Consider the following 27,395-nt stretch of genomic DNA (forward strand, 5'->3'; position numbering starts at 1 on the left):
CACATTATTTGGAGTAGGATTTGAAATCTCCAGAAACTCCCTGTCTGCAAAGTAGTGCAAATTTGACAGTAAACAATGTACTCACTCCGGTTACAATACCTCTTGTGTTTACTGTTTACATTTACTGTTTCGGGACATAGGAACAAGAACGATGCCTTTGAGTCGTTACATTAATTAAAAAATATTACTACTTTATATATAATTTAACTTCAATATTGTGGATCTGGTGAACACTACTTTGCAGTTGAGCTGCATCCATGGACTATAGTATATAAAAGGACCGGCGAAGATGTCAAACATTCAAGATATAATTGTTTACTTCAGATTTTGATTCCTTTCATTGATCATGTCATTTTTATACAATTTGCATTCACATCGACTAGATCTGATATGAACTTTGTACATGTTAGGTGAGGATTCTCGTATAGCCGCCTCAAAAAAGAGATTTGAATGCGGCCACGACCTCGTCTGTTTTCCTCTGGCTCTACTATGCAAAGCATTGAAAATTCTCCAGAGCCATCATTAGTCACATTTGTCCTGTTTAACCACAGTGAAAATCTGTGATTTTGTTTTAAAATGCATGATTATGGTTTGCTTTCTCATTGTTTCTAATATCAAACGGCCGAGAGTGAAGACACGGCTTCCTTCCGACTTAACGTGCACCAAGCACTAGTGCTCCACTACCGCACTAACGCGTTGAGAGGAACAGGACAACGAATGCTCGTACTAACCGAAGGTGGTCGCTGTCATTGCCGTCGACGTTGTTAACGTACAGTACGTGATTATACTAGTGACATGCTCCATTTAGGGGACAAAGTGTAGTGTCAATGTAATCATTTAACATGGTGAAGGTAAATGATTGGTCTCTTTTCCTTGGAACTGAAGGAGCAAAGGAGGTGCCTCTCATCCATAGATGATGTTATGCAGAAGCATTTTGATTTTTGAGACAAGATAGAAGTAAGCTTTGCAATGAACAAAACAAAATTGGTTTAAAAGGCAGACAGCTTAGCTTAGCTCGATGCAGCGAGCACACAAGGCTCACGTGCAGCTACGATGCAGAACACAATCTTTATTCCTCAGACAACACACGGCTCACGCGCAGCTACGATGCCGCCCACCTCCGATGTAGCACCCCAAAACAATCTTTTATCCCTGAGCACAAAGCCAAAAACAGACAGAGCAGAACGAAAAGGGAACATCACGGAATTGTTCAGACTTCAAAAAATACCAGACCTGCAAAACTAAAATGCTAGCAAACCGTCCATGCGAATTTGGCAAACACTGCCATAATTCCAAGTCCTAAATTGGTCCCATAAAAGGATGGAAATAGAATAACCTCAATGCACAACACAGTGTAGATGCAGAATCACAGGCAAGTTTGAGGATTCTGGGCTGAACACCTACCAAAAGGTAGGCATTCGGTGGGTCAGATGGTGCTACTGTTTCTAACCAAGAGGATAGCATTATTCATTACTACATCCATAACACAAACCCATACCTTCTCAAAGTGAATAGACTCCCCTCAAGACAGACGCCAATGGCAATCCCCTTTGAAAAACCTGCACAGGTTTTCCAGTATGACAGCACCAGTTACAGAAGGGTAAGGTGCAATCTCAGTGTATACTGTCTAAACAGCAAAACTAAAATGAAGAATAATAGAAAGATGTAAGGAAAGCAACACAATTGTTCAAAGGTACGCTGCTTATCTCTGGAGCTAGCAAGGCACAACTCGAATAGGGTCGATTGCCTCACATCAGTCACTTACACTGGCTTCTGAGGCAGAACCCTGTCACTCAAAAGGAAAAAAAGAGGAAAAGAAACAGACAAACGAAAAGCAATGAATGCCAAGGCATATTGAGAAAGCAATTCTATGCAGACAGGATAACTTAAGCAGTAGACAGGATGATGGATAAAACCTATATCACAATTCCCTGTGTTTTCCAAATGTAGCTTAACCAACCTTTCAAACCATAACTGATACAAGATACACATGGTAATAACCAGATGAAAATATAAGGCAGTACTTTCAGCAAACTAAGTGCATCAGAAGGTGTTACAGTATACGGACAAGCATATTTGGACCATTTCACTAGCCAAAGCATTCCGATTCAAAAGTAACATAGCCTAGAAGTTAAGTTGTTTGTAGTCTTGTATACGGACTTTACTTTGAGTAAGTGTGTACTCCCTTGTATCTTCACTCGACATCCCAGAAATGAGCTCCAACAACTCTTCACAGAATCATGAGCCTGAAACGACAAATATGTGGTTGGTTTCGACCTCACTGTATGAAATCACCTTACAAGCTCCAGTTTTACATTTAGAAAGTTCACTCCAAGGAACAAATCTCGAGTTAATGAAGAATACATTTTAATATATCAGATGAACACTCCGAAAGTTGTCCGAAGATCTTCATACCCTGCAAATAAAACTCCTAAATCAGAAAGGAAGATAATAAACACCAGTTCAGCGTTCTGCATCATCATCAATCAAGTGATACTGTGATCAGCCAGCTGGATGAAACAGCAGCCACCATGTAAACACTGGTTGCTATCATATAGCAGATTCTTCAGTGGCCCCTAAAGAGCCATCTACTCCAGCTTCATGTTTCCCATTAATATCAGCTACAGCAGCACACACATCATTTTTTTCATCCTCTTCCAAACCACCATCATGTCTAGATTTCTTATGGTTACTACTATTGTTCAGATCAGATTCTGTTGAGCTCCTCTTATGTGCAACAATTGAAGTATCCACCTTTCTATCTTCAACTGGATCCTGTACAGAACGTTCATCCTTGTTAACTCTACGAGATCTTTCTGCTTCACCCTTTACAGACCTTTCATCTTTGTCACCTCTGTTACCTCTATGGGATCTTTCCACTTCATCCTTTACAGAACTTCCATCTTTGTCACCTCTGTTACCTCTATGGAATTTTTCTACTTCATCTTTTACAGACCTTTCATCTTTGTCACCTCTGTTACCTCTATGGGATCGTTCCACTTCATCCTTTACAGACCTTTCATATTTGTCACCTCTGTTACCTCTATGAGATCTTCTTTTGTCATCCTGAATCTCGGACCTTCTGCTGTCCTTTTTATCACTGTGACGATGTTTTCTCTCAGGAGATCTGGATCTTGAATGCCTACTGTGGCGAGAATGGCGGTCACGAGTTGGTGATGATTTGCTTCCTTTATGGTGTCGTGGTGATCTTGAACCAGCCCGAGTTGACCTTGATTTTGATGGACTTATACTTTCTTCTCTTTGTTGCTTGGGTGACCGAGAATCATCTCTGGAGGGTTTCTTATGCCTTGGACTTTTACTTCTGCTCCTGTTTCTCCTTGAACTAGACGAATGATGATCACGGGATCGGTCGCTCTCTCTCCTTCCAGACCTGGTATGCCTGTCCCTATCGTCCCTATGTGATCGATCACTACCATACTTAGAGTGGCGAGATCTTGATGGTGAACGTGATCGACGTTCCCTTGACCGTCTAATTGGGGGGGAGTAGGAGCGGGATCGCCTGCTCCTACGGTACTTGATAGGTGATCTTGACCGAGATTTTGATCTACGAGTAGTGGGTGATGGTGATCTGTAAATCAAATAAACCAGTTAGGCATAAGTGCATGATATGTAGGAAGGAAAAGCAATCAATCAGTTGCTTTCTTCCCTAAAGTTGATAAACATCTAGAATGAAAAGCAGGAAAATTACCATCAAATAATGCAGCCAAACCAAAATTACAAAAGAAGTAATACTGCTGCAAGGTCCTAAACTGAGAGATCTCTAGTTCTATAGCACAAAATTATATTTAATGTGGATATGCCAGAATACCTAGGGGTACATAAATTATAAACAAATGAGACAAGAAACCCACACATTCATGTTATCAGTTTCAGACTTGTGCATAAGGTTTATTCCCTATCCTCTGTAACATAAATTTTTATTCACAAGGTTTAGTGTCCCTTCTTTGATTTCAATAACTCATGAAATGTTGAGTAGGCATTAACTCTCCACCAATTTGCAGCCTACCATAAAGTTTATATGCCAAGCAACAAAACAAATGATTTGAAACTAAATACTCTTCAGAATAAAGCATGAGTTTTCAAATAGCAAATGACAATCTCATCCATGCTATCCAAAAGAGGCATAGGAGTTATCAGGGAAAAATGATCAATTTTCTGGTCCCATCTCAAAATATAAATCTAAATGTATACTACAATCAGGTCAATGCAATCATCCTGTCACCAAGATATTAGAAGTCACCAGGAGTTCTTCCAAAACCAGACTGATGCAATATTTATAGTTATTATTGTACAAGTGTAGAAATCGAATATGAGTAAGAAGGCAAAATAAAAGAATACCTTGACTTCCCTTTGGCATCCTTTTCTGCCACATTATCCCCACCAAATCCCTCAGCCTTCAACTTCCTGCTTATCTCAGCAGCCCTTGCTGCAGCTGCTTCAGTGGCAGATTTCATAGTGGCCGCACGTGCAGCAGCCTGTTGGGTTGCTATTGACTGTTGCATTAATAGAGCCTGCTGGAATTGCATCTGTTGCAACTGAACAGCTTGTTGCATCATCATAGGCAAGTTATTATTAGCTTTAGGAGGAAGAGATTTAGCCATCTCCACATTCAATGGACGACCACCAACATTCGTGTTATTGAGTTGCAATGCTGCAGTTGCTTCTTCAGGTTTAGAGTACTCGACATAAGCAAAATGTTTCGAATCCGTGATGGTACAATCGACAACTTTACCACATACCCCAAATAGCTGCTTAATATAATCCACACTAAGAATTGGACTCAGGTTGCTAATTTGAACAATTTTCTTTAGGGCATCAGCTTCAGCGGCTTTATCCATTGAGCCTACAAGGATACAATATACAAGTGAGCAACAGACTGGCAACATGAAAAATAAATACCATTAACTGCATATTACAATTTAGAGTAGCACACTTGATTAAATTAAAAGAACCAGTTGCAAAGCCCACAACATAATTTGCTAGGTTGAGTTACCATCTTAGTCAGGTGTGAAAAATTTCATTGCATATATAGAAAAATAATGGATATCAAGCAACAATAGCAGTACTAAGCAACAGTGTACTGCAATAATGATACTATTTAGCTACTAAATTTGTGATATGATGAAAATAGTGAGCCAACAATGCTATGACATCCACCGCATTTGGCACAACAATACAACATACTACCTAAGCATACTTTCTGTTGCTTGCCATTAGTTGCCAAAATTATAAATCCATGAACTTTCAAAACAAATAACCTCCTACCTTTCCCGTTCCCAGTTCAACATTAGATCACCTAGTAATATTCCTAATATGTGTCTGGAAGGAATCATTACCTGAAGCATCTCCTGAGGCTTTAGCCTGCGCAGCATGTGCCTGCAGTGCCTGGGCAGCCATGATGGCTTGTGCGGCTGCCATGGCTGCCGCAGATGGTGCCATGGGTGTGTTGCCAAAGGCACTGACAGACGATGTAGCCGCAAGCAACGTCATCAGCAGCTGCTGCGGCGGGTGGGTGAATTTACAGTCAGTGTCTGATTTTGTGCACCTCCCATTCACGTAGTCCCGGCATATCTCCCCCAGCGAGGCACCAACCCCGGGAAGGACAACTCCACCAGAGGAACCAGTGGAGGAGCTAGGCATGGCCCCAAGGAGGCTGGGGAATGCACTGGAGGGCGCGCCTGTGTAGTTGGGCATGTTGGGCATGGTCTGGTTGACCATATTGGGGTAGGCGGAGCTGACGGCCGGTAGCGTGGAGGGGAAAGCAGACGTGGGTGTGGCGGTGGAGCCGCTGAAGAAGACGGGGAAGGGACTCCCCATGACGGGGGAGCCGTCGAGCTCTACGTGGACCATGTAGTTGCCGCGCTTGGGGACGGCGTAGGTCACCGTGTAGGATCCGTCCCCGTTGTCCTTGACAGCGCCGTCGAGGTCGTCCCCGCCGACTCCCGCAGCAGGGGAGACACGCACGCGCACGCGCGCACCGCCGGCGGTGAGCCTCCGGCTGTGGCGGTCCTTGGCGACGACGGTGAAGGTGGCGGGCGTGCCGGCAGATCCGCCGGCGATGCCAGGCCCCGCCGCGGAGCACTTGGACGGGTCGACCGGGCCGGGCGGGGCCGGGGCGTCGTCGTCCGAGCCGGGGGAGGCTGGCTCGTCCGGGGAAGGCGGGGCGGGGTCGGGGTCCTGGTCGTCGTCGCCGGACCCGGCGGCGGCCAGCGCCTTGAAGGTGGCGTCGAAGGCGGCCTTGGCGGCGGCGGCCGTCTCGGCCTCGGACTTGAGCTTGGCCTCCTCGGCCTGGCGCACCCAGATGGGCTTGGGCGCCGCCATGGGAGCGCGGCTGCCGCTGCTCTGACCTAGTCCGCTTAGATGCTCCTCCTGAGCGCTGCGGGTCGGCTAGGGTTTGGTGGAGGAGGGGGAGCAGATGCGGCAGATCGAGGGAGAGGCCGGGGAAGAAGAGGAGGCGGAGTCGGATGAGGCAACAAAGGGAAAGGCAGCCGCCGGGAGAGGAGGGATTCTCTCCGGAATCTGGGGGCAAAGCACCCATCCAAGACGGCCCAGCCCAACTGGCCCAATAGGCCCAATAATAAAGCTATTCCACGGACATTTCCGCCCCTTTGCCTGCCTGCTGCGGACGGAGCTCTAGTACACACTACGGCGAGGAACATGGCGCCGCCGCCCGAACCCCGGCGCCCGTACAAGCGCCCGGCCATCTCCGACCAGCAGCGCCGCCGCGAGCTCGCCCTCCAGGCGCAGTCCTCCCGGCGTGCCGACGCCCAGGCGCGCGCCCGCGCCCTCGCCAGCTCCCTCCTCACCACCCCGACCCCTCCTGCGGCCGCCCATCGCCACGAAGAGGAGGACGAGCATGAGGAGGAGGAGCAGGAGCACACCGTCGCCGACGTCGCTGCGGTCGCATCCAAGCTCCGCGGCTCCGAAGCGCGCCGGTGGTTCGCTCGCCAGATCATGCTCCCGGAGTGGATGGTCGACGCCCCGCCCCACCTTGCCAGCGACTGGTCCGTCCCCTACTTTCCCCAAGTCTCCTTCTGACTAACCTACTGTTTCAATTTGATTTATTCAATTTGGTACTGTTTGATGCTCTATTCTCCTCCAAAGATACCTCCGTTCCCCTTGATATATCAACAAAAATCCTTAGCGTAATGTCTTTAAATGTTCAACTAGGTATTGTGACTGACGAAATAAGAGGGATTGACGCTGCTGCAATGTTTTTCTTTCATGTACTAGGCATGTTTTTGCCAGGCCTTCTGGGAAACGATGCTTGGTTGTGTCTTCCAATGGCATGACAATTAGCAGGGCGCGAAACGGATCAATCCTTCACCGGTTCCCTTCTGCTCTACCAAATGGATCAAAGAGAGACATATCTGGCCCAGCAAGCTCCTACTCCATACTCGATTGCATTTTTCATGAGGTACCCAGACCTAATTGTTTTCCTTTGATCTTTTAAGCCTCTTGCTTGTAGGCCTATTTCTAAATTCTAATGGCCTATCATGTGGTGCAGCCTGATCAAACATACTATATCATTGACATGATTTGTTGGCGTGGCTATTCACTGTATGATTGCACTGCCGAGTTCAGGTTTTTTTGGGTAAACTCTAAGCTCACAGAAACTTCAGCTGGTGATCCTCCATCAACATACCATCGATATAGATTCAGTGCTGTCCCAATATATGAGTGCACTCTTGAGGGTCTTCAAGCAGCTTACTCTGGGAGCACACCTTATGTCAAAGATGGCTTGCTGTTTTACAACAAGTATATTCCTTGTTCCCTCCCAATTATATCCTCATATTTGTCAGATATCTCTCTCAACCATTCTCAAAATCTGTTTGTTTTGCAATCAGGCATGCACATTATCAAGCTGGCATCACACCCCTTACACTAGTATGGAAAGATGAAACTTGTAGCCAATATGTTATTGATACTGATGGCAAAGGAGAAATTCCAAATGAGCAGCACGTATGTTTCTCTATTCTTAGTGTGCAGTGCATTTACTGTGAGAATTTTCCTTCTGTATTTTCTAACTATTAAAGAAAAGATACTTTTAATCATTATCTTTTAACTCTGTGACTGCTATTGTTTCGCACCTTGTTTATTTTCCCTACTGTGTCTTCATGTACTATCAGCTTGTGTTGGAATTGCAAGAGGATGGAAAGCTAGTAACATCTGACGACCCTCCAGTCGTGTTTGGTAGCTTGGACAACGAATTCATACAGAAGGTATTGCTTTGAATTTCTAACAAAAGAAGTAAGGGTGCGTTTGGTTTGGAGACGAGATGGGATGGGTCGGTTCTATCCCAGTTTTTTAGGATGGGATCGTCCCGACTCGTGTTTGGTTGACAAGAATGAGTTCGTCCCATTTTTTTGTTTGGTTGGAGGTACTCAAGTAGATGGGACGACCACCGTTTTCAGCTTCCGTTAGCTACCGTTAGTGGGCCCCACCTGTCATTATCACGAGTATATCTTCTTCCTCCGTCTGACAGCGGCCAGCCAGGGGAGCTCCGGTCGCACCGCCTGCCTCGGACCCCGGCCGCGCCGCCCGAGGACTTGCTCCCGCCGGCCTTGTGCCCCGGCCGCGCGGAGCTCGGGACCCAGCCGCGCTAGCCTCGTGCCCCGAGCACCGGCCGCGCCGCTTGGGGCGCTCGCCCCTCCAGCCCCGAGCCACCGCCGGAGCTTGCCCCGCCGGGGCCGGGACGCGCCGTCGACGGCGCTCCCTCCACCCCCAGCTGGACGCGCCGCTCGCCGCCGGAGCTCCCCCGCCCTGCGGCGCTCGCCCCTCCAGCCCCGAGCCGCCGCCGGAGCTTGCCCCGCTGGGCCCAGGACGCGCCGCCATCGGAGCTTGCCCCGCCAGGCCCGGGACGCGTCGCCGCCGGAGCTCCCTCCACCTGGACGCGCCGCCGGCCGTGGGCGCCCGCCCTTGAAGCTCGATCCCGCAGCAGGAGGTGCCCCCACCCTATCTGGACGCGCCGTCGGCCATGGCCGCCCGCCCTCCCCTCGGGCTCCGGCACGCCGGCTCCACCGCGCCGGCTCCACCGCGCCACCCCTCGCAGAACCGGCGGACGGCGGACAGACGACACGTGACGGGGGCGAAGTGGGATGCCCCCGTCCGCTCATTTTTGCCGGACGGGGACATCCCGGATCTTCGTGGTATATTCCTTGGTTGGGATGTCCTCGTCCCACTTGTCTCCAAACCAAACGCGGGATGAAGTGGGATCGTCCCATCCCATCCCACTTCATCCTTGGAACCAAACGCACCCTAAGAAACATGTGGAATCACACATTGCAATGCCCTTCCCTGTTTATAAGAACTTGCATGGTGCCCCAAGCTTCTATTTGTTGAAATTTGTACATATAAGAACTTGCATGGTGTCCTAATTGGGTAATTCAGGTCATCTGCATTCTTTTACATTATGCTTCTTTATTGCATCAGTGATTCACTTAGTCTAAACACGAAAAGTTTTAGATTTCTTTTTATGATTACCTGTATGTTTTTTCGTATCTGGAAATGTTTGGGGCATTAAATTTATATGATTCTACAGTCAAACCTGCGAGCAGGGAATCTTCTCCGCTTTGCTGTAAGAGACGAGAGTGTGAAACTTGTTGATGGAAAGATGCAGATTGGTGAGCTGCAGTTTGTTGGAAAGCCAAATCGTGCTCGTGCTTTCGCTGACAGCCATTCGAAAGTAAGTTCTGACATCAGAATGCACTAATACTTCAAACAATTTCCATTCATCACATCTTCCTATGTTTGTCATCTTGTATGTTCAGGCTTTGTTCCAGTATGCTGCAAGGCATGCTCCTCTGAGAATTGATGATCTGGTTGCTTCCATTCAATCAAACAATATGGAACTTGAATCCACAGATGTTGAAATGCAAGATTAAAGTGAGAGGATTGTCTATGCAATTTCGTTTTTTAGACAGTGCATCGTTCTGTTCATTAGTTGACCTCTTCTGCAATTTCTTGTTCCTTGAGTATTTTTTTTGTCCATGTGTAATGAGAATCTTTTCAGAGGGTATACATGTGCTAATATTTACTGTTTGATTGGATTCAGGATCGGGCTTTGTTATCACTAATGCAACAGATGAATGCCAATACAAAGCTAGAGTGAAGGGGCTGCAAAAGGTATGCCTGTCTCCTGTCTGCGTTGTTGAGCTAGATGCTTCATGCACGTACTTTCTCTGGCATCACTTGATACATAGATCATTTTGTGATGAAATTTTAGGACAAGGAATTTGATGAAATGCAAAAGGTCTTGAATATACTCTTTCAACTTGGCTGCCTCTGACTTGCTAAATTGTTAACTGTGCCGGTTACATATAAAAATTCTGAAATTAGGTCCTTCCCTTTTGGAGATAACACATTTGTGCATATGGCAGGTTGCATATCCGTAATTCATAAGATATCAGCAAATGTAGTGATTGTCTGAAACCCGTGGTTTTCAGGGAGTGGCGCGTTTCCAGGTCTGATAGATATTAGTACCTCAAGACCTGCAAAAGGAAAGGGGGTTAAACAGTGTAGCACGAGTTTGTGGAGTGAACATTGATTTGACATCTACATGGATGCAATGTGTAATGTAATTCAACTTGTGAAGTATGTTCGTCCTGAGTTTGCAATCTATGAATGACAATTCTGATAGCCGAAAAATGCTCAAAGGAAATGTGATGCTTTGCGTCCATCCCCCCACTTCTTATTCAAGGGTTCCCCCAGGATTTGAGTCCTAACATCTGAACCTATTATAACACCATTGCCATTAACCAAGCAAATGTGATAAAGGTCACCTGCAGCCTTTGCCGCTGCGGCTTCTTGGTACACATCTGTCAAGAACAGTATCTGCGACGGCCGATCTACCCCGACCGACTGCCAAATTTCGTAGTAGCTGCGTGCTTCTCTCTTGGTTCTGCACATCAGACGTGAAAACGTTAATTGAGCAATCACAATCTCATTTCAAATACAATGACAACCATCAATGAGTCGAAGGTGGTCGATAGCAACAGTATGTACCCGACCGTTGTGTCAAAGAATCCACAGAGGTACTTCCTAAGATCCCCGTAGGTAGTGTTCCCGAAAATAAGCCTCTGGGCTTCTCTGCTGCCACTTGAGTATATGTAAGTCTGCAATCATGTGCTGTCATGGTTAATTCAGCAACAATTTGAGAAAAATTCAGCATATATTTGATGTGCTCGACAATGTATGTGAAATTGGAAGCATGCACATGCAGCATATTGTTGTGCGGAGGAACAGCAAGAACCTTGATGCCGCTAGCGTGCCATTTCTGAAGTGCCGGAGGAACATCGTCGAACACCACCCCTTTGATTTCTTCGCTCTCGAATCCAGTTCTCCAGACGTGGCCCTTCACGTGATGTTACATCAAATCAATGAAGAGAATCGTCTTGTGTGACTTAATCCGAGTGCTGTGAAGTGGCAGCTTGGAGCTGAAGAGGAACTCGACAACGATAATGGCGACGCCATCAGTACCTGCAATTGCTTCAGCGAGGTTATTTTCCTATCCGCCTTGATCATGGCCTCCACGTTGGCGACCAGCGCGTCGATGACCGGGTCCTTGCCGGCCTCGTCCGGCGGGACCGGGACGACGCCGGTGATCCCCTCAGACAGGTCCTGCTCCACCTGGCAGATTCTTTTTCCCCCTTTCAGAAAGACGAAGCCAGCCAGGTCTGTAGTTGAACTAGCAATGGAGGGAACCTACCTGGGCACGCAGCATGGCGATGTCGTCGTTGGTCTCGTCGGAGCCGTAGGTGGCGTCGAGGTGCTTGCGGACGTTGTCGCGGGCGTAGGGGAAGAGCACGTCGGTGACGAACGAGATGGGGCTCGTCGTGCCCTCGATGTCCAGCACCACGCTTCGCTGCGCGGCGGAATCGAACTCGCTCTCAGTTCAGATTGTTGTTACCAAACTGAATCTGTGAATCACCATCCATACGATTGGCGGGGAGGGTGAAGGGATCGATCGCTCACTATTGACGACAGTTGAGGAGGACCGGTGGCGCTGGCAGGGGACGCCCGCAGACGGCGGCGACCGTCCAGCCGCTGCCGCGGCCGCGGGATGCTGGTTCCAGCGGCCGGGAGGCCAGCAGCCGCCTTGAGCGACCGGCGGCGGCGGAGCTGCGAGGAAGCGCATCCTGGAACGCAACACGCCCTGCAGCCGGAGACCTGGGGGTGGGAACGGATCGAATCAGACCGTGTCACACAACCCGAATCTATCCCGCGCTCCAGTACCATCGTCACGGTGGCCGGGCAGCCGGGCAGCGGAGCAGGAGCAGCAGTGCCTTACCTACCTGTGACACCGGCGGCACTGGCGACGCCATCGTCGTCTTCTCCGTACGTGTTGATGGCCTCTGCACCTTCTCTCTGGTGGCCGGCGCGCAGCTGCTCGCCGTATGCGTCGAGAACGAGGTGGATGCCGGGTGGAGGCGGGGACCATCGGACAGGTGTGGCTTTTCGGTTCATCCATCCAGCCCAGCGTGTGGCTCCTCTCGCATGTATGTTACGAACACGAACCAAAGCGATCTGATTCGTGATTTGATCCAAATGTGAGCCCAAATTTGTCTACTTTCAAGCCGAATTCAAATTTCTGTTGACCGTTAAGAGCGTAGCCGGAGGTCAAAATGAAATCTGGTAACCCGTTACTAAACTTTTCCCTAACGCAAGTCTTTTTGCTCTGTTTGGACAGGAGGATAGGAGCCCAAGTTGACGAGATCGTACCGAATTTCTTTGAAATTCCAACCGGCTGCAAGAGTACCTTTTCTTGCCTTCCTCACTCACTAGCAGTAGCTTGCTGATCACCGATCACAACAGCGTCATGCATCATAATGTCACGCGAGGCTCCACAAAGCACTCTATGCATCATAATGTCACGCGAGGCTTCACAAAGCACTCTATGCATCATAATGTCACGCGAGGCTCCACAAAGCACTCTGGTGATGGTGATCTTGGGTGTCACTGAAATGCAAATTCTTTGCATGGTTAATACTACAAAATCGAGTGTGGACGGCCGGCCGCCTAGCGTGTAGGAGATGACCACATTCCTCTTCTTGCGCCCTATGCATATGTGAAATGGAGACGGCATATTACTTTATTGGGGCATGCAGATTCACCAAAAGGATTTAGGGCCTGGTGGCGGATTGGACAGCACAACCAAGCTCACATCCCTCGCGCTCAAGCGATAACGTGCTGGTGGATAAACATGGCCATTAAAACACAAGCTCCTAGGAAAGGAATGTGCTCCATTGTCTTGCTCATCATGTGGGAAGTCCGGAAGGAAAGGACTAAAACACAAGCTCCTAGGAAAGGAATGTGCTCCATTGTCCTGCTCATCATGTGGGAAGTCCGGAAGGAAAGGACTAAAACACAAGCTCCTAGGAAAGGAATGTGCTCCATTGTCCTGCTCATTATGTGGGAAGTCCGGAAGGAAAGGAATAGGCGGGTCTTCAATCGAGAGGAAATGTTAGTTCTTGCACTTTTTGCAAAAATCAAGGAAGAAGTTGGAGCATGGGTAGTAGTTAGCGCTTTTCATTTCTCGCGAGTAATTGCGTTTGCTGGTACCCACTTCCGGCTAGCCGAATATACAAACCTTCTCTATCAATGAAATGGGCACAATCTCGTGCTTGTTCGTTCAAAAAAAAATAATGTCACAGTACTGATACTCTCAAGAAGACCAATCGTGGAGATCTCAAACAAGAAAATTAATAATTCAATTAACTTTTATTAATTCTACTTCTAGTTACAAGAGTGCACTGTAACAGGACGAAAGAAAAGAGCATATACAAGAAAACTAACTTCAAGTGCAAATATATACAGTACATATGTCCATGTTTGTATCTGTCCTCGAGCAGCACCAGCCTTCTCCAAATCCAAACATTCCGTTTCATATACAAGCTACAAACTCTAGACTCCTGAAAAGAAAAAGGGCCCAGGAAGGGGGGAAAACAAAGTCATTATCGGATACACAGCAGAATAGTACTCATGAGTTGAAGTTTTGCATCCTTGCAAAGAAACGATGAAACATGATGGATTTTGAGTTCAAACTATTTCACACGTCTCACCATTAGCTATACTTTGTTTAGCCCCAGCTGAATCAATTTTTGCATTACAGTCTTGTACTCCTGGCTCCTTGACCACTCATCGATCTCGCGAGCTCGCATCACAGGCAAAGGGTGTGAAAGCTCTCTGGTTTGAGCATTCCTGCAACGCGTAAAGAGATAGAGAGAGATGCCATACAACACATTCATTTCCATAACATTAATAGATTGCCAATCATGGTCCATGAGTTAAGAGTTCTAACCGGATGTACCACCCAACTGGGTTTGATGCAGCTTTGTCGTAGGAACGAGCTTGCTCCAAGAAGGCATCCACATTTAGCTGGTCGGCAAGAGATGGGCTTCCTCCAGCCAGTTTCATCAGAACAGAGATGACAACCTCTTGACAATCAAAAATGAGTATTAGGTGATGATACAGACTTACAGAGTAAGCATTACTGCACAAAATAACAGATATTCCTTCTACGGCAAAAATTGCTAGCCAGACCCAGATGACAGAATAGTGCAGATCTCATATCAAGGGTGAGGGCATCCCCAATAGTGCAGATGATAGAATAGTGCAGATTTCTATCATGTTGGAGCCTTTCGAAATTTCGTCAAAACATCAAGTATGTAGTACACATAAAATTATGTATAACTGCAAAAATTTAGTTTCAATACGTCAAGAAACAAAATAGACACACAATTCATGTTTAAATATCTGGCAGCACCATGCAAACAATCCAATTCCAAAGCAAAAGTAAACATGGAAGAAATAGCATGCCAACTCTTCTGCTTGAAGTTGCGTTCAGTAAGAATCAACATAAATTTTGAAATAATAATTTGAGGGTGTCAATACTTTTGGGTCTTGCACCACAAGAAGAGCCGCCCTATCGCAAGTCAGCTCTGCAGCTCGCAGCCATCTGTACAGCTGCTCTTCCATGAAGCCGGCAACCATGCCAAAACCTGAAGAGAGTGCATGTTACCATCAGAAGCAGTTGATGAACGGTATATTGTTAGCCCCTTAGGTGGCATATGGTTAGATGGTCTACCAGGGACACTGTATGCTCCCATTGTTAGTATGTTGGCGAAAGTAAGCCACACACCATGATCGCACTTCAGGTGACCCAGCTCGTGAGCCAAAACAGCCTAATTGAAACAAAAATTATACATGTTGAGTAACTGATGCATTCAGACACGTATATACAGTACTAGCTAAAAATTCATCATACACATCTGAATTGCTCATCTAAACGAGGGCAAGAAAAGAAAAAAACCAACTAATAATTCTCAAAGAATCAAGAAATCTACAGATGTGTTCAAGCTGCCAGCTATTGACGAATGAAAGACACATCTGTACCTGCAACTCTTTTCTAGTAAGAAGCTCCACAAGGCTTGTGTGAACAACTATGAATGGCTTTTTGCCGTTGATTGCTAAGGTGTAAGCATTAGGAACAGGATTCTGCCGTATGTACAAGTCAGGAGCTTCTGTGTTCAAGAGTTTCGCAGCCTCAACAAGGAGCTCGTGAAGTTCTGGCAGCTGAAAAGAGAAAGCATTATCAGTGTCTTGAATTACAGTAGCCAGCGATGGTGAAACCAACAACTCGCTAGCTCAGGAAAATCTTCTTCAATAGCACTGATGTCAGTCAGTATACTTACTGTATTCTCAACATGCAAGAATTTTACCAAGAATAAGAACCCTATTGGTGGGAAAAAAAATGAAACTGACTATCTGGTATGTGATTAATTTGACAGGCAGACCTGGTTTGGAGAGACAAGAACAGATGATCCGATGTTCTGGAGGACCATGACTTGCTCAGAGACCGGGCCTGCATTAGGCAAAGGCAAACACAAATGAATTATAGCGGCTAGGGCGTTAAGAACTTAAGATGGAATGGTAAGGTGTAAGTGGGCGACCTAGCAAAGCTTTGCCCATGTCGTTAAGGCCAGGGATCGCTCTTAGCAGCAAAGTGTTCTGCAGAAGAAGAGAAGAGAAAATTCGTCAAGAGGACGGGAAGTTACATGTCATCGTGCAATCCAACAGTATATACGGACAGAAAGAAAATACTTGCCTGCTTGTCGAGCGGGTGGCGGAAGTCGTCGGCGTCGAGGCCCCGAGCGGCCGCAGGGGAGGCGCGGGCGGAGGCAGCTGCAACCACAAGTACGCGCCTGCGCCGCGGACGCCTGGTGTGGGACGACGACGAGGAGGGCTTTGGGGCCCAGTAGCAACGGAAGGCAACGCGCTGGGGAGGGAGCGTGGGGCCGGAGATGAGCCCCGGAGCACAAGCCGGCGAGGCCGCCATGCCCATGAATCGAGAGCAAGGCAAGGCACGCAGGCCCGCTCGCAGCCACCGCTTAGGAGAAAGACAGACGGCGGGTGGAGGCGTACGGCCGGACCAAGAGCCGAATTAACCAAGCTCAGAAGGTAACTTGAGCTAATTTACAGCTCTGCAAGACTGCAACCAGTAGTACCAGCCAAAAACAAAGGAAAAGAAAAAAAAATCTTCACTCGGCGCGAGGCCGCGACCGTGCTGATTTTAGTCTGCTATAATTCAGAGCGGATGTCCTTCACAAGGAAAAGGAAAAATCTGAGTCCACGACTCCACAGCACCACACTGTAATTTGCGTGACTGACGTGCTCCATCTTAGACCGCTTGGTCTGGCCAACTTTGGCCCTCAGCCTCAGGCTCAACTGGGTGGGCGCGGCCGTCTCTGTACCTTCAGTTCAGACGTTCCTTACCGAATCCGCTACAGTCCACGCCTCCACAGGGTTTTCACATCAGTACCCTCCGGAGCATGCACAGTTTTCTTCTTCTTTTTTTCAGATCAGCACTAGGAATTCCTTTTCTTCAGTTTAAAAAACATACATCGCCGCCCGGTCAATATCTGATAAATTAAACCTTCGTTCTTTCTTTTTTCGGAACGCGAGTACATGTGCTCACACATAGGCACCCAAACTCATTCCTATAAGGCTATAAACTCACACAACTACGTATGCACATCCTACCCCTATGAATGTCTTTTGAGATATTGACCCGCAAATCTTGAGATTGATAGAGTTACCATAGACACCTCACTACTAAAAAGATAATTAACCAAAAATGCAAACACCCATGCTGAGTCAGAGACTTAAACCTGGATGAGCAAGTTTTATTTTACCACAAGTAACCATATCTCAATGGACTAACCATCTTAATTTCTATATCAGACAATGCAATAAGTAATACTCACAGCATCTCTCGTGTATTGTCAACCACTACTTAGCCAAGTAGTGATTGGTGCACCACAAATTAGTACCTTGGCCCTATTTCTTCCTAACCAATTTGCCTTTTCCATCATCGTAAACATTTTACTTCCAACATTTCCTGTTGTGCTACAAGCTATACATATCCTGTTGTGCTACAAGCTACTCGTGTTTCCAGTGCAAGTGTGTAAATTGAGGTTTCGTCATCAAAGATTTCCAGAGGAATGCATCCTTTTCAACAGAATATCAATGCAGATTAAAGTGTACCTGCATAATTTTAGGAACTAACCTGCCGGACCTCCAGGTCGAATTCAGATAACCTGGTGGCATATAACCATTCGCCTCGAATATGTCAATCACAACTAGGCCTAATGCCGGAGTCATGCCTCAACTTCCATATTCAGGTATGTCTTCAGTGCTGTACAAACAGTAAAAGTCTTCAGGTACAGTTCAAAACAGAAGGCAAACAAATTTAGGAGAATGGCAACTATAACTGCATAGTGACTTTTGACTGCCAGTCAAACTCAACAGGAAAATAGAGTTAAATCACAAGGAATATCAATGTGCACAGAGCAACTTACATATGCACAAAATGTACTGATTCATCAATTATTATGTGTAGCCAAATTTGGGAAAGCACACAAAGGTAACCATTTGAATGCCAAAGGGAGTGGGGAAAATTTCCTTGTCATGCAAAAAAACACCTTACTTTTTTTACCCTTTATTTATTGCAATTTGTGAACCAAAATGGGGCGATTTCAAGCAGACTAAGCCTTGTTTGACATGGCAAAATGAATATCAGATTCACTTACAGGGTCCAATACCATAGGTGCAAGAGAAAACAAACACCTTTTTTCCCCAAAAACAAAACCATGGAACTTAGAATATTATCAACAACAGTGTAGCATACTGGCAATGTGAAGAACTGCACTACTATCTACTATCAGTTTATCATTAGAAAACAAGTACATACACTATACCTGACATATGTGCCCCTGTAAATCTTTGGTTGTGCTTCGGCACATTCAGCATGCATTTTTTTATTGTTCACCAAACTATGCAGCAGGCCTAGTTCCTACCAGTAGTCTCCACAAGAGCAAATGCCATCCTTGAAATGGTGAAACCTTTTCGAGTCCCTTACGATAATCTCTCTGTCCACAATCTTCGATATCATTTTGATGGCAGAATGGCAGTCTAGGCAGGCACTCAGATTCTTCATAACCCTAATTGGTGTCCCAGGTGGGGTGTTAATCAGGGCAAATGCAATGGCCAGTCTCTCACTGTGGTATTTCAACGACTCCAGCTTTAGCTCATCATCCACCAGATGTAAGGCACAGCTAGTGTCAGGCTCATAGCCTAGTTTATCCATCTCTTTGTACAACCTGTCAAGCTCTGCTTTAATGTCAGCTATCATTGGGTTGGTTTGATCATTTGAAGAAAAGCTGTAGATCTTTTGCTTGATTTCAACCCAACTGTTACCCGACTCTTTCCTAACTCCTCTATCTCTCATAATCTTTTTCACACGTGCAGCATCTTCCCAACGGCCAGCTTTAGCATATATATTGGACAATATAACATAGGGTGTTGCATCTGTGGGTGCCATACTGAACAATTTTTCAGCGGCCATTGCAGCTAAATCCTGGTTTCCATGGATCCTGCATGAGTGAAGAATGGAGCTCCATATTATTGGATCATCCTCAAATGGCATCTCATCCAACACTTTCTGAACTTTATCAAAATAGCCTGCCCGACCCAAGGTATCAATAACACAAGAATAGTGTTCCTTCCAGGGTGACATGCTATAGTAATACTTCATCAGGTCAAAGTATTTCATGCATTCTTCTGCAAGACCATTGTGACTGCAGGCTGCTAGCACACTCAAGAAGGTGACTGAATCTGGATAAAGACCACAGTGAAGCATACTTTCAAACATCTTGATGGCATTTTTCGCCTGTCCATAGTGCGCGTAGGCTGAAATTACAGCATTCCAAGTGATGGAATTCTTCTCAGGCATCTCATCAAATGTTCTGAGGGCTTCATCCAAACTGCCACATTTTGCGTACATGTCAAGAAGGGCACTACCTGAGAACACACTGGACATATGGCCTGATTTTGTGAAGTAAGAATGCAGCTGCCTTCCTAGCCCAATCATTGCCAGGCTTGAGGAAGCCTTCATGATGCTAGAACATGTTGCCCTATCAGGCCTTAGACCAACTCTTCTCATGTCACAGAATAATTCCAGCGCTTCCTCATGCTGACCATTCTGGACACACCCGGTTATCATTGCAGTCCAGGAAATAGCAGTTTTATCACTTTTGTTTGCAAAATTTGTCTTTGCAGCATCCAGCATACCGCATTTTGAGTACATGTCAATCAGGGCATTTCCTACAAAATTCTCCGAAGCAAGGCCGAGAAGTACCAACTGAGCATGTATTTGTTTCCCAATCTCAATGTCAGGCAGTGAGCCAGCTACACTCAGTAAGCTAGCATACGGTAAGGCCCGCCTGTCAAAGCCAATTGTCTGCATCTCCCTGAATAACTGGAAAACCATGCTGGCAGATCGGTTCCAAGCATAGGCTGAGATCATCACATTGTACGAAACATTGTCCCGCTCTGGCATCTCCCAAAACAGCTGCTTCAGATCACCAAGGCAGTCGCATTTCGAGTAGAAATCAAGCAATGCATTGTTGACAAAGACATTGCGTGCTGAGGTGGCTCTCAAAAAAAGACTATGAATCTGACGTCCGAGGTGGAGATCAACCATACCTGTTGCCACGGTCAGCATACTAGAAAACGTGAACTGGCTGGCGCCAATGCCTGCACGTCGCATAGCAGCAAATAGCTCAAGTGCCTCACTGTGCAGGCCCTCTTTGGAGCACCCCATCATCATGGCATTGTACGTGACCGCGTCCCTCTCTGGCATCTCCAGGAAGACTCTCCGGCCAGCAGCAACGAGGCCCTGCTTGCAGTATGCATCGAGCAACGTGTTGCAGACAACAACGCTGGTCTCGAAGCCGAGCTTGGTGACGACGGGATGAAGCGACGCGACATCGCAGCCAGGCACGTTGAGCACGGTGGAGACAACGACGCTGTCGGGCGCCTCCCCTTCCCTGAGCATGTCGCGGAAGAGCGACACGGCATCACAGCCACGCCTGTCCGCGGCGAGTATGCCCATCATGATGGTCCAAGTATAGACGTTGCGGTGAGTCGCCGCGCGGAATAGGTCCTCAGCGGCGGCGAGGCCGCCGTACCTGGAGTAGCCGGAAAGCATGTGGTTGAGGGAGACGACGTCCTTCTCGGGCATCTGGTCGAACATCTCGCGGGCGCGGGCGAGGCGGCCGGAGGAGATGAGGGAGTTGAGGTGGAGGTTGTGGCGGTAGATGACTGGGTCGAAGCCCGTCTTGACCATGCGCGCGTCCGGCGGCGTGGAGGCGCCGGCGAGGCGCGAGGCCATGCTGAAGGCGCCGGCGGTGGGCTTGAATGGGCGCATGGCGGCATGGGCGATCCGCGTCACCTCCTCAGCCCCCCGCCCCGCCCCGGCCCCCGGGTGCCCGCACCCTTCCTCCTTTATACCCCGGCGCCGCCCGCTGCTGCCCGTCTTCGTCGCCTGATGCCGACCTCACCAACCGTCGTGCCCTCCGTCGCCGGCAATTGTTGTTGGTTTCAAATCCTGAAATTGCGCGGCTACTCTTTTATGCGGTGGGTTCCTTCTCAAAATACGCCTGTTAGAAGCAGAGGCGTAAGCCTGATGAAAACGTATTCCTCTTGGCTTTGCCCCAATCGCCTGGAGCCGGATTAATACCACAACATGATCAGTTCTCAATGCACGAACCAGAAACAAAAAAACTGCCCCATACTTCTGCTCATATTTTTATTTTAGTAACATTAATACAAGAAATGACACACATATGCTCACACCATACTCTTGAGTGTGGCTTCTATCATGGCGTTTTAGTGAGATGTGCCATTACCATTATAATGGTTTTTTCTTCTTCTTTTTGTCAGATGAATGACTTCTGCCTAAAGGAAAAAAGAAACTTTAGAGAGAATTCATAGGGACAATACACCTGAAATGTAACAAATGTTTTATTGGAAATGATACATGTGTAAGTCTGATGGTACATTTTATACGCATGTTCTGATCTTAGATGTACAATCATACGGACACTCCATTGCACAGCTATGCAGTTGTAACGCCTGTAAACATATGGTGTAAGTTGTAATGCCTCACTGCCTATTTCCCTTTTCCAATGGTAACTTTGTGTGCGAAGGCAACAAACAAATCACAGCACTGCGACTGTTATTCACAAGCCATAATCAATTCAGCAAGAGCTGTCCATGAACTCCACAAGAAGCTCCCTGACCGTGCCTCTGTCCGGCATCTTCCCTGCGGCACCATAGATGGGAGCCATTCCCCCGCTAATAGGACCCGGGTTTGCTTTCACCTGCCAATGCCAACCATCATAAGAAAATAAGGCCTTTCCTAGCGACTGAATGGATCAATGTAGTAGCAACTAGGCAGCATAACATGCATCGAGCTACTCACAGTGTTCACAGAATCTTGCAGATCCTTCAGGAATTCCCCGTAAATATTCGTGTGCTGGAGGGTCACGCAAATGTGTAAACTGAAGCAGAGAAGATTGTCAGATTAGAACAACACATGGATTATAATACCCCTCGCTAACGGAGTGAGGATACCATCGTAAATTGTTCGTTTGAAACTAGGATTTACCTGTTAGGTCTCTGCAGAGCGTTAAGGTGCCACCCTTTTGACGACATTATGTCATTCACCTCAAATATGTCGACAACATCCGAGCCGAATGCCACAACGGTCATGTCTGGTTTCCCAATCACAAACAACCCTGGGATCTCTTCAATCCTGCACAACCCATAAATCTTTAACCATCGCTGAGCAGTAATCCATTCCGAGGATCCAGTCACAGCTACTTTATAGGAAACACCTCTATTACTTGATAGAAATATTACAAGCGTGCTAATTAGTTTGGCATTTGACAATGTGACTATTAGAAAACAATTGTTTATGTGAATATTACTTCAAATAAAAAGTTATAACAAATTAAACAAAATGGGTAAAACACAACTACAGTCAGAGTCTGTCTTTTGTCTTTTATTTTTAGTCCAGAATGCAGGCATTATAAGCAAACAAGTTTACCCTCTTTGTATTTTCTTTGAAACTTCCATGATACGACTTGTACTGTCCAAGTAGCCTGGAATAAGAAAAGCAACATACATCACAACTACTATTTGATTTCCAGCCACCACTACACTGATGGAATTCAGAAAAAAAAATTGTTACCATTCAGTCCGACAGACATCATAGCAGCCCAAGCTCCTGCAATTAATCCACCTGGCCTGCTTCCAGCAATGGTGGGAGAAACATAAAGCCCACCAGTCCACTCAGTAACTGAACAAGCAAGGAAACACAAATGCCACTGTGAAGGACTATTCAAACTTTTCAACAAGACTCGACAAGCCAAAGCAAGTTAAGATAGACAACGAATTTCAGGCACCAAGTACTACTTGCTTGGATATATATATTTGATTTAATGGAAACGTAGGCAACTTCTCCAGACCGTTTAAAGAAAATTAGTAACAATTCTTCCAACAATATTCCCAAAATTATGTATTTTCCATAATGGAGACCATGATAGGACAGGAGTACATATAGAAGTCAGAATTTCATTAATGAAGTTTCATTTTATTTGGAAGGACAGGAAGAGCTTACCAGCAACAAATTGATGCTGAATTCATTGGTGATGTCCGAAGATGTCAGAGCCAATCACGCGGAGAGGGAAAATGTTAGAATTTGATCGAGTAAATAAATCAAGACAGATATTCCATGTTCTTTTACCTTTCTAATTTCATGATTTCTGTACAGGACAACACTTGTGCCCTTTGGAGCTAATCCGTACTTATGAACATCTGATGAGATTGATGTAACGCCCTTCACAGAAAAATCAAAAGGAGGAATAGGGTACCTGCAGATTGCAGACAAAAATACAGACCAAAATACAAAAAATTAGCACTGTCAGTGTCAGAGACTCAAAGTTCACAAATGGATAGAAAAAACACTGATTAAAGCTATCAAGCTTTGTCACAAGCTGATTTTTATCAGAAATTAAATATTTGAAGCTTTCTTTATTCCAGATTATATTGCAGATCACAACAAGTAAACATATTACTCTCATTTGCGGTTGTCTTGTATCATATTTGGCTGTAACCATTTTTAAAGTTTATTTGTCAACAATGACTGACAGTTTTTACATAGAGGCAATTAGTGTTGGATGGCAAACAAATATCATAGGATCCCTGAACTTCAAATATCAACGAAGAGAATTTGAATGGATAAAATGTTTCTAGAAGAAAATTTTAATCATTTGAACTACTTCGAGTTGGGGTGCAAATGATAGAGTGGTTACAAGAAAGTTTTGCAACTACAGGAACCTGGTTTTAATGTTCCTAAAAATGGAGTTCTAGGCATTAAGCACTTTACTTTTATTGGAATGAAGAAATCATTTTTAGACCAATCAAGTTGCTGCAATAAATAGGAGGGTCACTTTGAAATGTTCTACTGAGTCCTTCAGAGTGCTTATACCTAGTAAAATCATATGAGTAGGAAAATCTAACGGTTATGAAGAGAGATCATACCCAAGCTTACGGGCAAAAGGCAATACAAAGCCACCAAGGCATAAATCAACATGCAAACAAATGTCATAGCGCGAAGCCAGTTCACCAAGTTCCTGGAGATATGTTGTGAAGCAACCAACAAACCAGCTCATGCATTAGGAATAACATGACATACTAATCTTTTAAAATGATGATAATTGAGCTTCATACCTCGATAGGATCGATTAAACCATGCGGAAATCCTGGTGCAGATCCAACCATCTGTATAGCGAGAGTTTGTTAGGGAACAATATATATATAAAAACACATATGAGCAGATGGAAGACTTCCCAGTCAAAGATGAAAGTAATCACCAGACAGTTACATAGAAGTAGAACAAAGACACCAGAGCAGTTTGAGTTTAACTGGACCTGGAGTACTGAACAAGGACATCGAGGACCATTGTGACTTCAAAACATGCAAAAGCTTACCATTATGGTGTTTCCATTTATGCATCGCTTGAATCCTTTCACATCTGCAAGAAACTCTTTGTTCACAGGCACTCGCCGCACTTTAATATTGAAATATTCAGCAGCCTTGTCATATGCAGAATGTGCTGATTCAGCAATTATCCTGTACAATAACTTTTCTTAACATGAAGACAACAAGTTGCAAAACTTTCAAAATAAAAGGTACTGGTCGAGCAAATCAAACATAATCAATCATTATCTCACATTTCAGGCTTTGTAATTCCTTTCTTTGATCGCATATAGTCACGTGATGTTTTGACTGCTAATAGTATGCTTTCAGTTCCACCAGATGTCATGTTGCCGCAAATTTGTCCACCAGATGATTTTTCTTTGCTGCCCAGCAAAGCAGCTGTCATTGCAACTACTTCAGCTTCCATGTGTGCCACACTCTTGAATACATCTTGATGCAGCGGATTGGTGTGTGAAAACCTGAAATATTTTTTTAAAAAAGATTGCTGATGATTGAAGGCCAAAATTAAGCTAAGAAGAATCACATGGCAACTTTGAGCATTGGTTATGATAAAAAAAAAAGGCATTCCTCAAACACGAGCAATAATTCGGAATCCATTTTTCATCCACTGATGAATCCCTAATGAAAACTATTGAATTTAATGCAATCATAGCTACCTGTCTGCTATACTTCCTGTTTATGCGACGGGAATATAGATTTATATGAGACTTCATGAAAAGTATGTGTACGTTGGTTCGATAAAGATTGGAAGTGACGTGAGAGAAATATCAGCCTTACATAGAGTAAGCCTTGTTTATCAATTCAAAATGGCCCTCGGACTCACTTCCAGCGATATATCTGCAAGAAAAGTTTACCAATAAATTAATTTATAAAATAATAACCAAATAAAAGACTTGGAACTTGATTTGCTGGACTAGTTTCAGTTTATTGTCTGTGAGAATGAGGTGCACATACACTGTGCCGGAGCATTTTCCCTGCCATTCTACATCTTTGGCTTTCAATGTTTCAAGATCCTTTATCACTTGCTCGCCAAGGCCAATAGTTGGCAACTCAGCTCGCCGGTTGTTCTTGGTCGAGGTCCCACCAGATTGCATCTTGTCAACAACCTGTACGATAGTTGCAAGGACCAAGGAGACATTGCTATATTTTGAGGATATCGTGGTGGATTATATAAAGGTAAGCAAACAGGAAGCAAATGCAGTACATCATATCTGAAAGTAATCACGAGTGATCAGACCAAGCAGTCCATCACGCATATCGGCATATGCCACCTCAGAACTTAGAAGGTACCCTTTTGCGTGCACGAAAGCAGTTAGCTAGCTATAAAGTTGCGAATACTAACCAGATTTAAAGGAGAAGTTAACAGTAGCAACGTAGCACCAAAAAGGAAACAGACGGACTCCGTGGTGCAAAATGCATGAACGTATCAGTAAGGTGAAACTTGGTCCCAACGGTCATCAGCATATGAACAGTACTGACAGCGAAGCTGCGTACGGGACTTTGGCTCTTTGCCAAGTCGCCAAGATCTAAACTCGAATCAGAAAGCATATTTTCCAAGACGCGAACGTCAAAATCTGTTGACGGAAACAAGTTGTTGGCTATAGGCTTCCTGTTTACTACTTGCACTAGTACTATCGAAGGGGAAGGGAAACAATGACTGGCTATCTGCCTCCCCGATGAAATCCAATTCGCACGGGAGAATCAATCAGAGGCTAAAGCACGGGAGGATAATTTTCCATTTAATTTCTCATACGGGCGAACAAATAAGAACACGGACGCATCTCGATTGGTGCAAGTACGAAGCAGCAGGGAAGGTTCGAATTTTCCTTTCGTTCGTTACGGCGTGTAAAGATGTGCAATGCAACAACCGTAAAGCAGCGACAGAGATGCAAGCGTGTTAGTAGCATCACCTTCTTCTTCTCCGCCGCGATGTAGCCAGAGACTCCCGGCAGCAACCTGCGGGAGAGCAGCAGAGCAGAGAGATGAGCATCAAAGCAACTGCTAGCACGTACCACGCAGCCAGGCCACCCACAGCAGGGAAGCGTGAGGAAGCAAGCAACAAAGGAAAGAAGCGCTGACTTGACGGCGGCGATGGCGATGGCGACGAGCCCCCGGTCGGCGACGGCCGACGCGGCGGCGTGGAGGGTCCGGGCGACGAGGAGCGCGAGGAGCGGCGCGGCGACGAGCGCCAGCGGCTCGTACCGGGCGAGGCGGTCGTTGGCCGCCGCCCGGAGGCGCAGCGCCAGCTCCGCCGCCGCCTCCATGGCCGGCGTCGTCGCTCGAGGCACTCCGATTCGATCGGATTGGTGCGGCGTGGTGTCGTGGTGCGGTGGTGTCGTGTTGCGGAGGGGACCGAGCGGGCGAGCGGGCGGGATGGGGATCGAGCTAGCTAGTTGAGGAGCGGAGAGCCGGGCCGGATTGAATTGTTATATAAGGCGTGGAGGAGGAGGAGGAGGAGGAAGTGGTGGTGGAGCCGACGAGCCGTGGAGGTGGGGGACCGGAGGAGGAGCTGCGGGGTCGGGGAGGTGGCTGGTGAGCAGTGGCAGCCGCCGCGCCCGGCAAAGAGGAATTCTGAACGGGAACGATCAGCGCAGCAGCGGAGAGTTGGAGACAGGCAGCAGAGCACAAAGCAGGCGGAACAAGGCACGGCGACCAATGTGAACGGAGTATTGTTCCAGGCATTTATTCATTTTCATTTTAATTTTTATTTTAACAATTCTTTTTTTTTTTATGGCTAGTACTAGTGGTAGTTGCTAGTAATAGTCTTCGACGCCTTTTTCTTCTGATTTTGATATTTCAGGTATTGGAAATAGAAGATGCAGGCCTTTGCCTTTTTCAAAGCATCGCACCGTTCTGATTTTGATATGCAGTTGATTGTTTGGAGTGAAGTCAGCAAAGGTGTGCTTGGAGGGAGCCTTGGACGCAACCCAAAGCGAGGGGAGGTCGAGTGAGGCCAATAAATGAAATCC

The 27,395-nt window shown here is 46.2% G+C and overlaps 5 protein-coding genes across 18 annotated transcripts; 1 reads left to right on the forward strand and 4 right to left on the reverse strand.

The window, feature by feature from the left end:
* Window positions 1-880: 880 nt before the first annotated feature.
* LOC117858173 (uncharacterized) lies at window positions 881-6,490 on the reverse strand. Of its 12 annotated transcripts, none has more exons than XR_011898368.1 (5): window positions 5,358-6,490; window positions 4,360-4,864; window positions 2,365-3,589; window positions 2,166-2,246; window positions 881-1,559 (listed from the first exon to the last, which is right to left on the reverse strand). XR_011898368.1 is itself a non-coding variant. In XM_034741189.2 (3 exons), exons 1-3 carry the CDS (start codon window positions 6,340-6,342, stop codon window positions 2,551-2,553), a joined length of 2,529 nt encoding a protein of 842 aa, XP_034597080.1. In that variant the 5' UTR covers window positions 6,343-6,490; the 3' UTR covers window positions 881-2,550. The 12 variants fall into 12 exon arrangements, 1 of the variants encoding a protein (XP_034597080.1); XR_004640927.2 differs by having other exon boundaries at window positions 881-1,786; XR_011898367.1 differs by having other exon boundaries at window positions 881-1,152; window positions 1,499-1,559; window positions 2,166-3,589.
* Window positions 6,491-6,627: 137 nt separating this feature from the next.
* Window positions 6,628-10,659, forward strand: LOC117858176 (uncharacterized). Of its 3 annotated transcripts, none has more exons than XM_034741195.2 (9): window positions 6,630-7,025; window positions 7,255-7,438; window positions 7,529-7,779; window positions 7,869-7,983; window positions 8,151-8,243; window positions 9,563-9,706; window positions 9,792-9,906; window positions 10,076-10,146; window positions 10,401-10,659. In XM_034741195.2, the coding sequence occupies exons 1-7, from the start codon at window positions 6,679-6,681 to the stop codon at window positions 9,903-9,905; spliced, it is 1,248 nt and encodes a 415-aa protein (XP_034597086.1). In that variant the 5' UTR covers window positions 6,630-6,678; the 3' UTR covers window position 9,906; window positions 10,076-10,146; window positions 10,401-10,659. The 3 variants fall into 3 exon arrangements, with proteins under 3 accessions (XP_034597088.1, XP_034597086.1, XP_034597085.1); XM_034741194.2 differs by having other exon boundaries at window positions 10,467-10,659; XM_034741197.2 differs by lacking the exon at window positions 8,151-8,243 and having other exon boundaries at window positions 6,628-7,025; window positions 10,467-10,659.
* LOC117858179 (uncharacterized) lies at window positions 10,284-17,004 on the reverse strand. The gene is made up of 14 exons (XM_034741199.2): window positions 16,127-17,004; window positions 15,972-16,029; window positions 15,816-15,883; window positions 15,415-15,594; window positions 15,107-15,203; window positions 14,897-15,020; window positions 14,321-14,506; window positions 14,094-14,220; window positions 11,729-11,902; window positions 11,500-11,649; window positions 11,273-11,374; window positions 11,026-11,135; window positions 10,803-10,921; window positions 10,284-10,511 (listed from the first exon to the last, which is right to left on the reverse strand). The coding sequence occupies exons 1-14, from the start codon at window positions 16,361-16,363 to the stop codon at window positions 10,417-10,419; spliced, it is 1,827 nt and encodes a 608-aa protein (XP_034597090.1). The 5' UTR covers window positions 16,364-17,004; the 3' UTR covers window positions 10,284-10,416.
* Window positions 17,005-17,145: 141 nt separating this feature from the next.
* On the reverse strand, window positions 17,146-21,227 carry LOC117858174 (putative pentatricopeptide repeat-containing protein At2g01510). Its single transcript, XM_034741191.2, has 2 exons — window positions 18,279-21,227; window positions 17,146-17,716 (listed from the first exon to the last, which is right to left on the reverse strand). The coding sequence occupies exon 1, from the start codon at window positions 20,786-20,788 to the stop codon at window positions 18,374-18,376; it is 2,415 nt and encodes an 804-aa protein (XP_034597082.1). The 5' UTR covers window positions 20,789-21,227; the 3' UTR covers window positions 17,146-17,716; window positions 18,279-18,373.
* Window positions 21,228-21,366: 139 nt separating this feature from the next.
* LOC117858175 (sphingosine-1-phosphate lyase) lies at window positions 21,367-27,054 on the reverse strand. Its single transcript, XM_034741193.2, has 15 exons — window positions 26,506-27,054; window positions 26,337-26,382; window positions 25,381-25,532; window positions 25,204-25,263; window positions 24,660-24,884; window positions 24,417-24,558; window positions 24,157-24,207; window positions 23,968-24,059; window positions 23,171-23,297; window positions 23,045-23,060; window positions 22,616-22,723; window positions 22,472-22,526; window positions 22,031-22,177; window positions 21,845-21,923; window positions 21,367-21,743 (listed from the first exon to the last, which is right to left on the reverse strand). Exons 1-15 carry the CDS (start codon window positions 26,688-26,690, stop codon window positions 21,621-21,623), a joined length of 1,608 nt encoding a protein of 535 aa, XP_034597084.1. The 5' UTR covers window positions 26,691-27,054; the 3' UTR covers window positions 21,367-21,620.
* Window positions 27,055-27,395: the final 341 nt, after the last annotated feature.

The sequence above is a fragment of the Setaria viridis genome, chromosome 5, assembly GCF_005286985.2.
Source record: "Setaria viridis chromosome 5, Setaria_viridis_v4.0, whole genome shotgun sequence".
NCBI lineage: Eukaryota > Viridiplantae > Streptophyta > Magnoliopsida > Poales > Poaceae > Setaria > Setaria viridis.

Excerpts from the sequence above, each read along its gene's own strand:
- LOC117858173 (XM_034741189.2), bottom strand. The coding sequence starts at position 6,342 with ATGGCGGCGCCCAAGCCCATCTGGGTGCGCCAGGCCGAGGAGGCCAAG. Across the intron at positions 4,865-5,357 it reads AGCCTCAGGAGATGCTTCAG|GCTCAATGGATAAAGCCGCT; the intron begins GTAATGATTCCT and ends GTATCCTTGTAG. Across the intron at positions 3,590-4,359 it reads GATGCCAAAGGGAAGTCAAG|ATCACCATCACCCACTACTC; the intron begins GTATTCTTTTAT and ends TTTGATTTACAG.
- LOC117858176 (XM_034741195.2), top strand. The coding sequence starts at position 6,679 with ATGGCGCCGCCGCCCGAACCCCGGCGCCCGTACAAGCGCCCGGCCATC. Across the intron at positions 7,439-7,528 it reads TCGATTGCATTTTTCATGAG|CCTGATCAAACATACTATAT; the intron begins GTACCCAGACCT and ends CATGTGGTGCAG. Across the intron at positions 8,244-9,562 it reads ACAACGAATTCATACAGAAG|TCAAACCTGCGAGCAGGGAA; the intron begins GTATTGCTTTGA and ends ATGATTCTACAG.
- LOC117858179 (XM_034741199.2), bottom strand. The coding sequence starts at position 16,363 with ATGGGCATGGCGGCCTCGCCGGCTTGTGCTCCGGGGCTCATCTCCGGC. Across the intron at positions 11,136-11,272 it reads GGCACGCTAGCGGCATCAAG|ACTTACATATACTCAAGTGG; the intron begins GTTCTTGCTGTT and ends ACATGATTGCAG. Across the intron at positions 10,922-11,025 it reads TTCTTTGACACAACGGTCGG|AACCAAGAGAGAAGCACGCA; the intron begins GTACATACTGTT and ends TCTGATGTGCAG.
- LOC117858174 (XM_034741191.2), bottom strand. The coding sequence starts at position 20,788 with ATGCGCCCATTCAAGCCCACCGCCGGCGCCTTCAGCATGGCCTCGCGC.
- LOC117858175 (XM_034741193.2), bottom strand. The coding sequence starts at position 26,690 with ATGGAGGCGGCGGCGGAGCTGGCGCTGCGCCTCCGGGCGGCGGCCAAC. Across the intron at positions 24,208-24,416 it reads TAAATGGAAACACCATAATG|ATGGTTGGATCTGCACCAGG; the intron begins GTAAGCTTTTGC and ends CTCGCTATACAG. Across the intron at positions 24,060-24,156 it reads GTTTAATCGATCCTATCGAG|GAACTTGGTGAACTGGCTTC; the intron begins GTATGAAGCTCA and ends ACATATCTCCAG.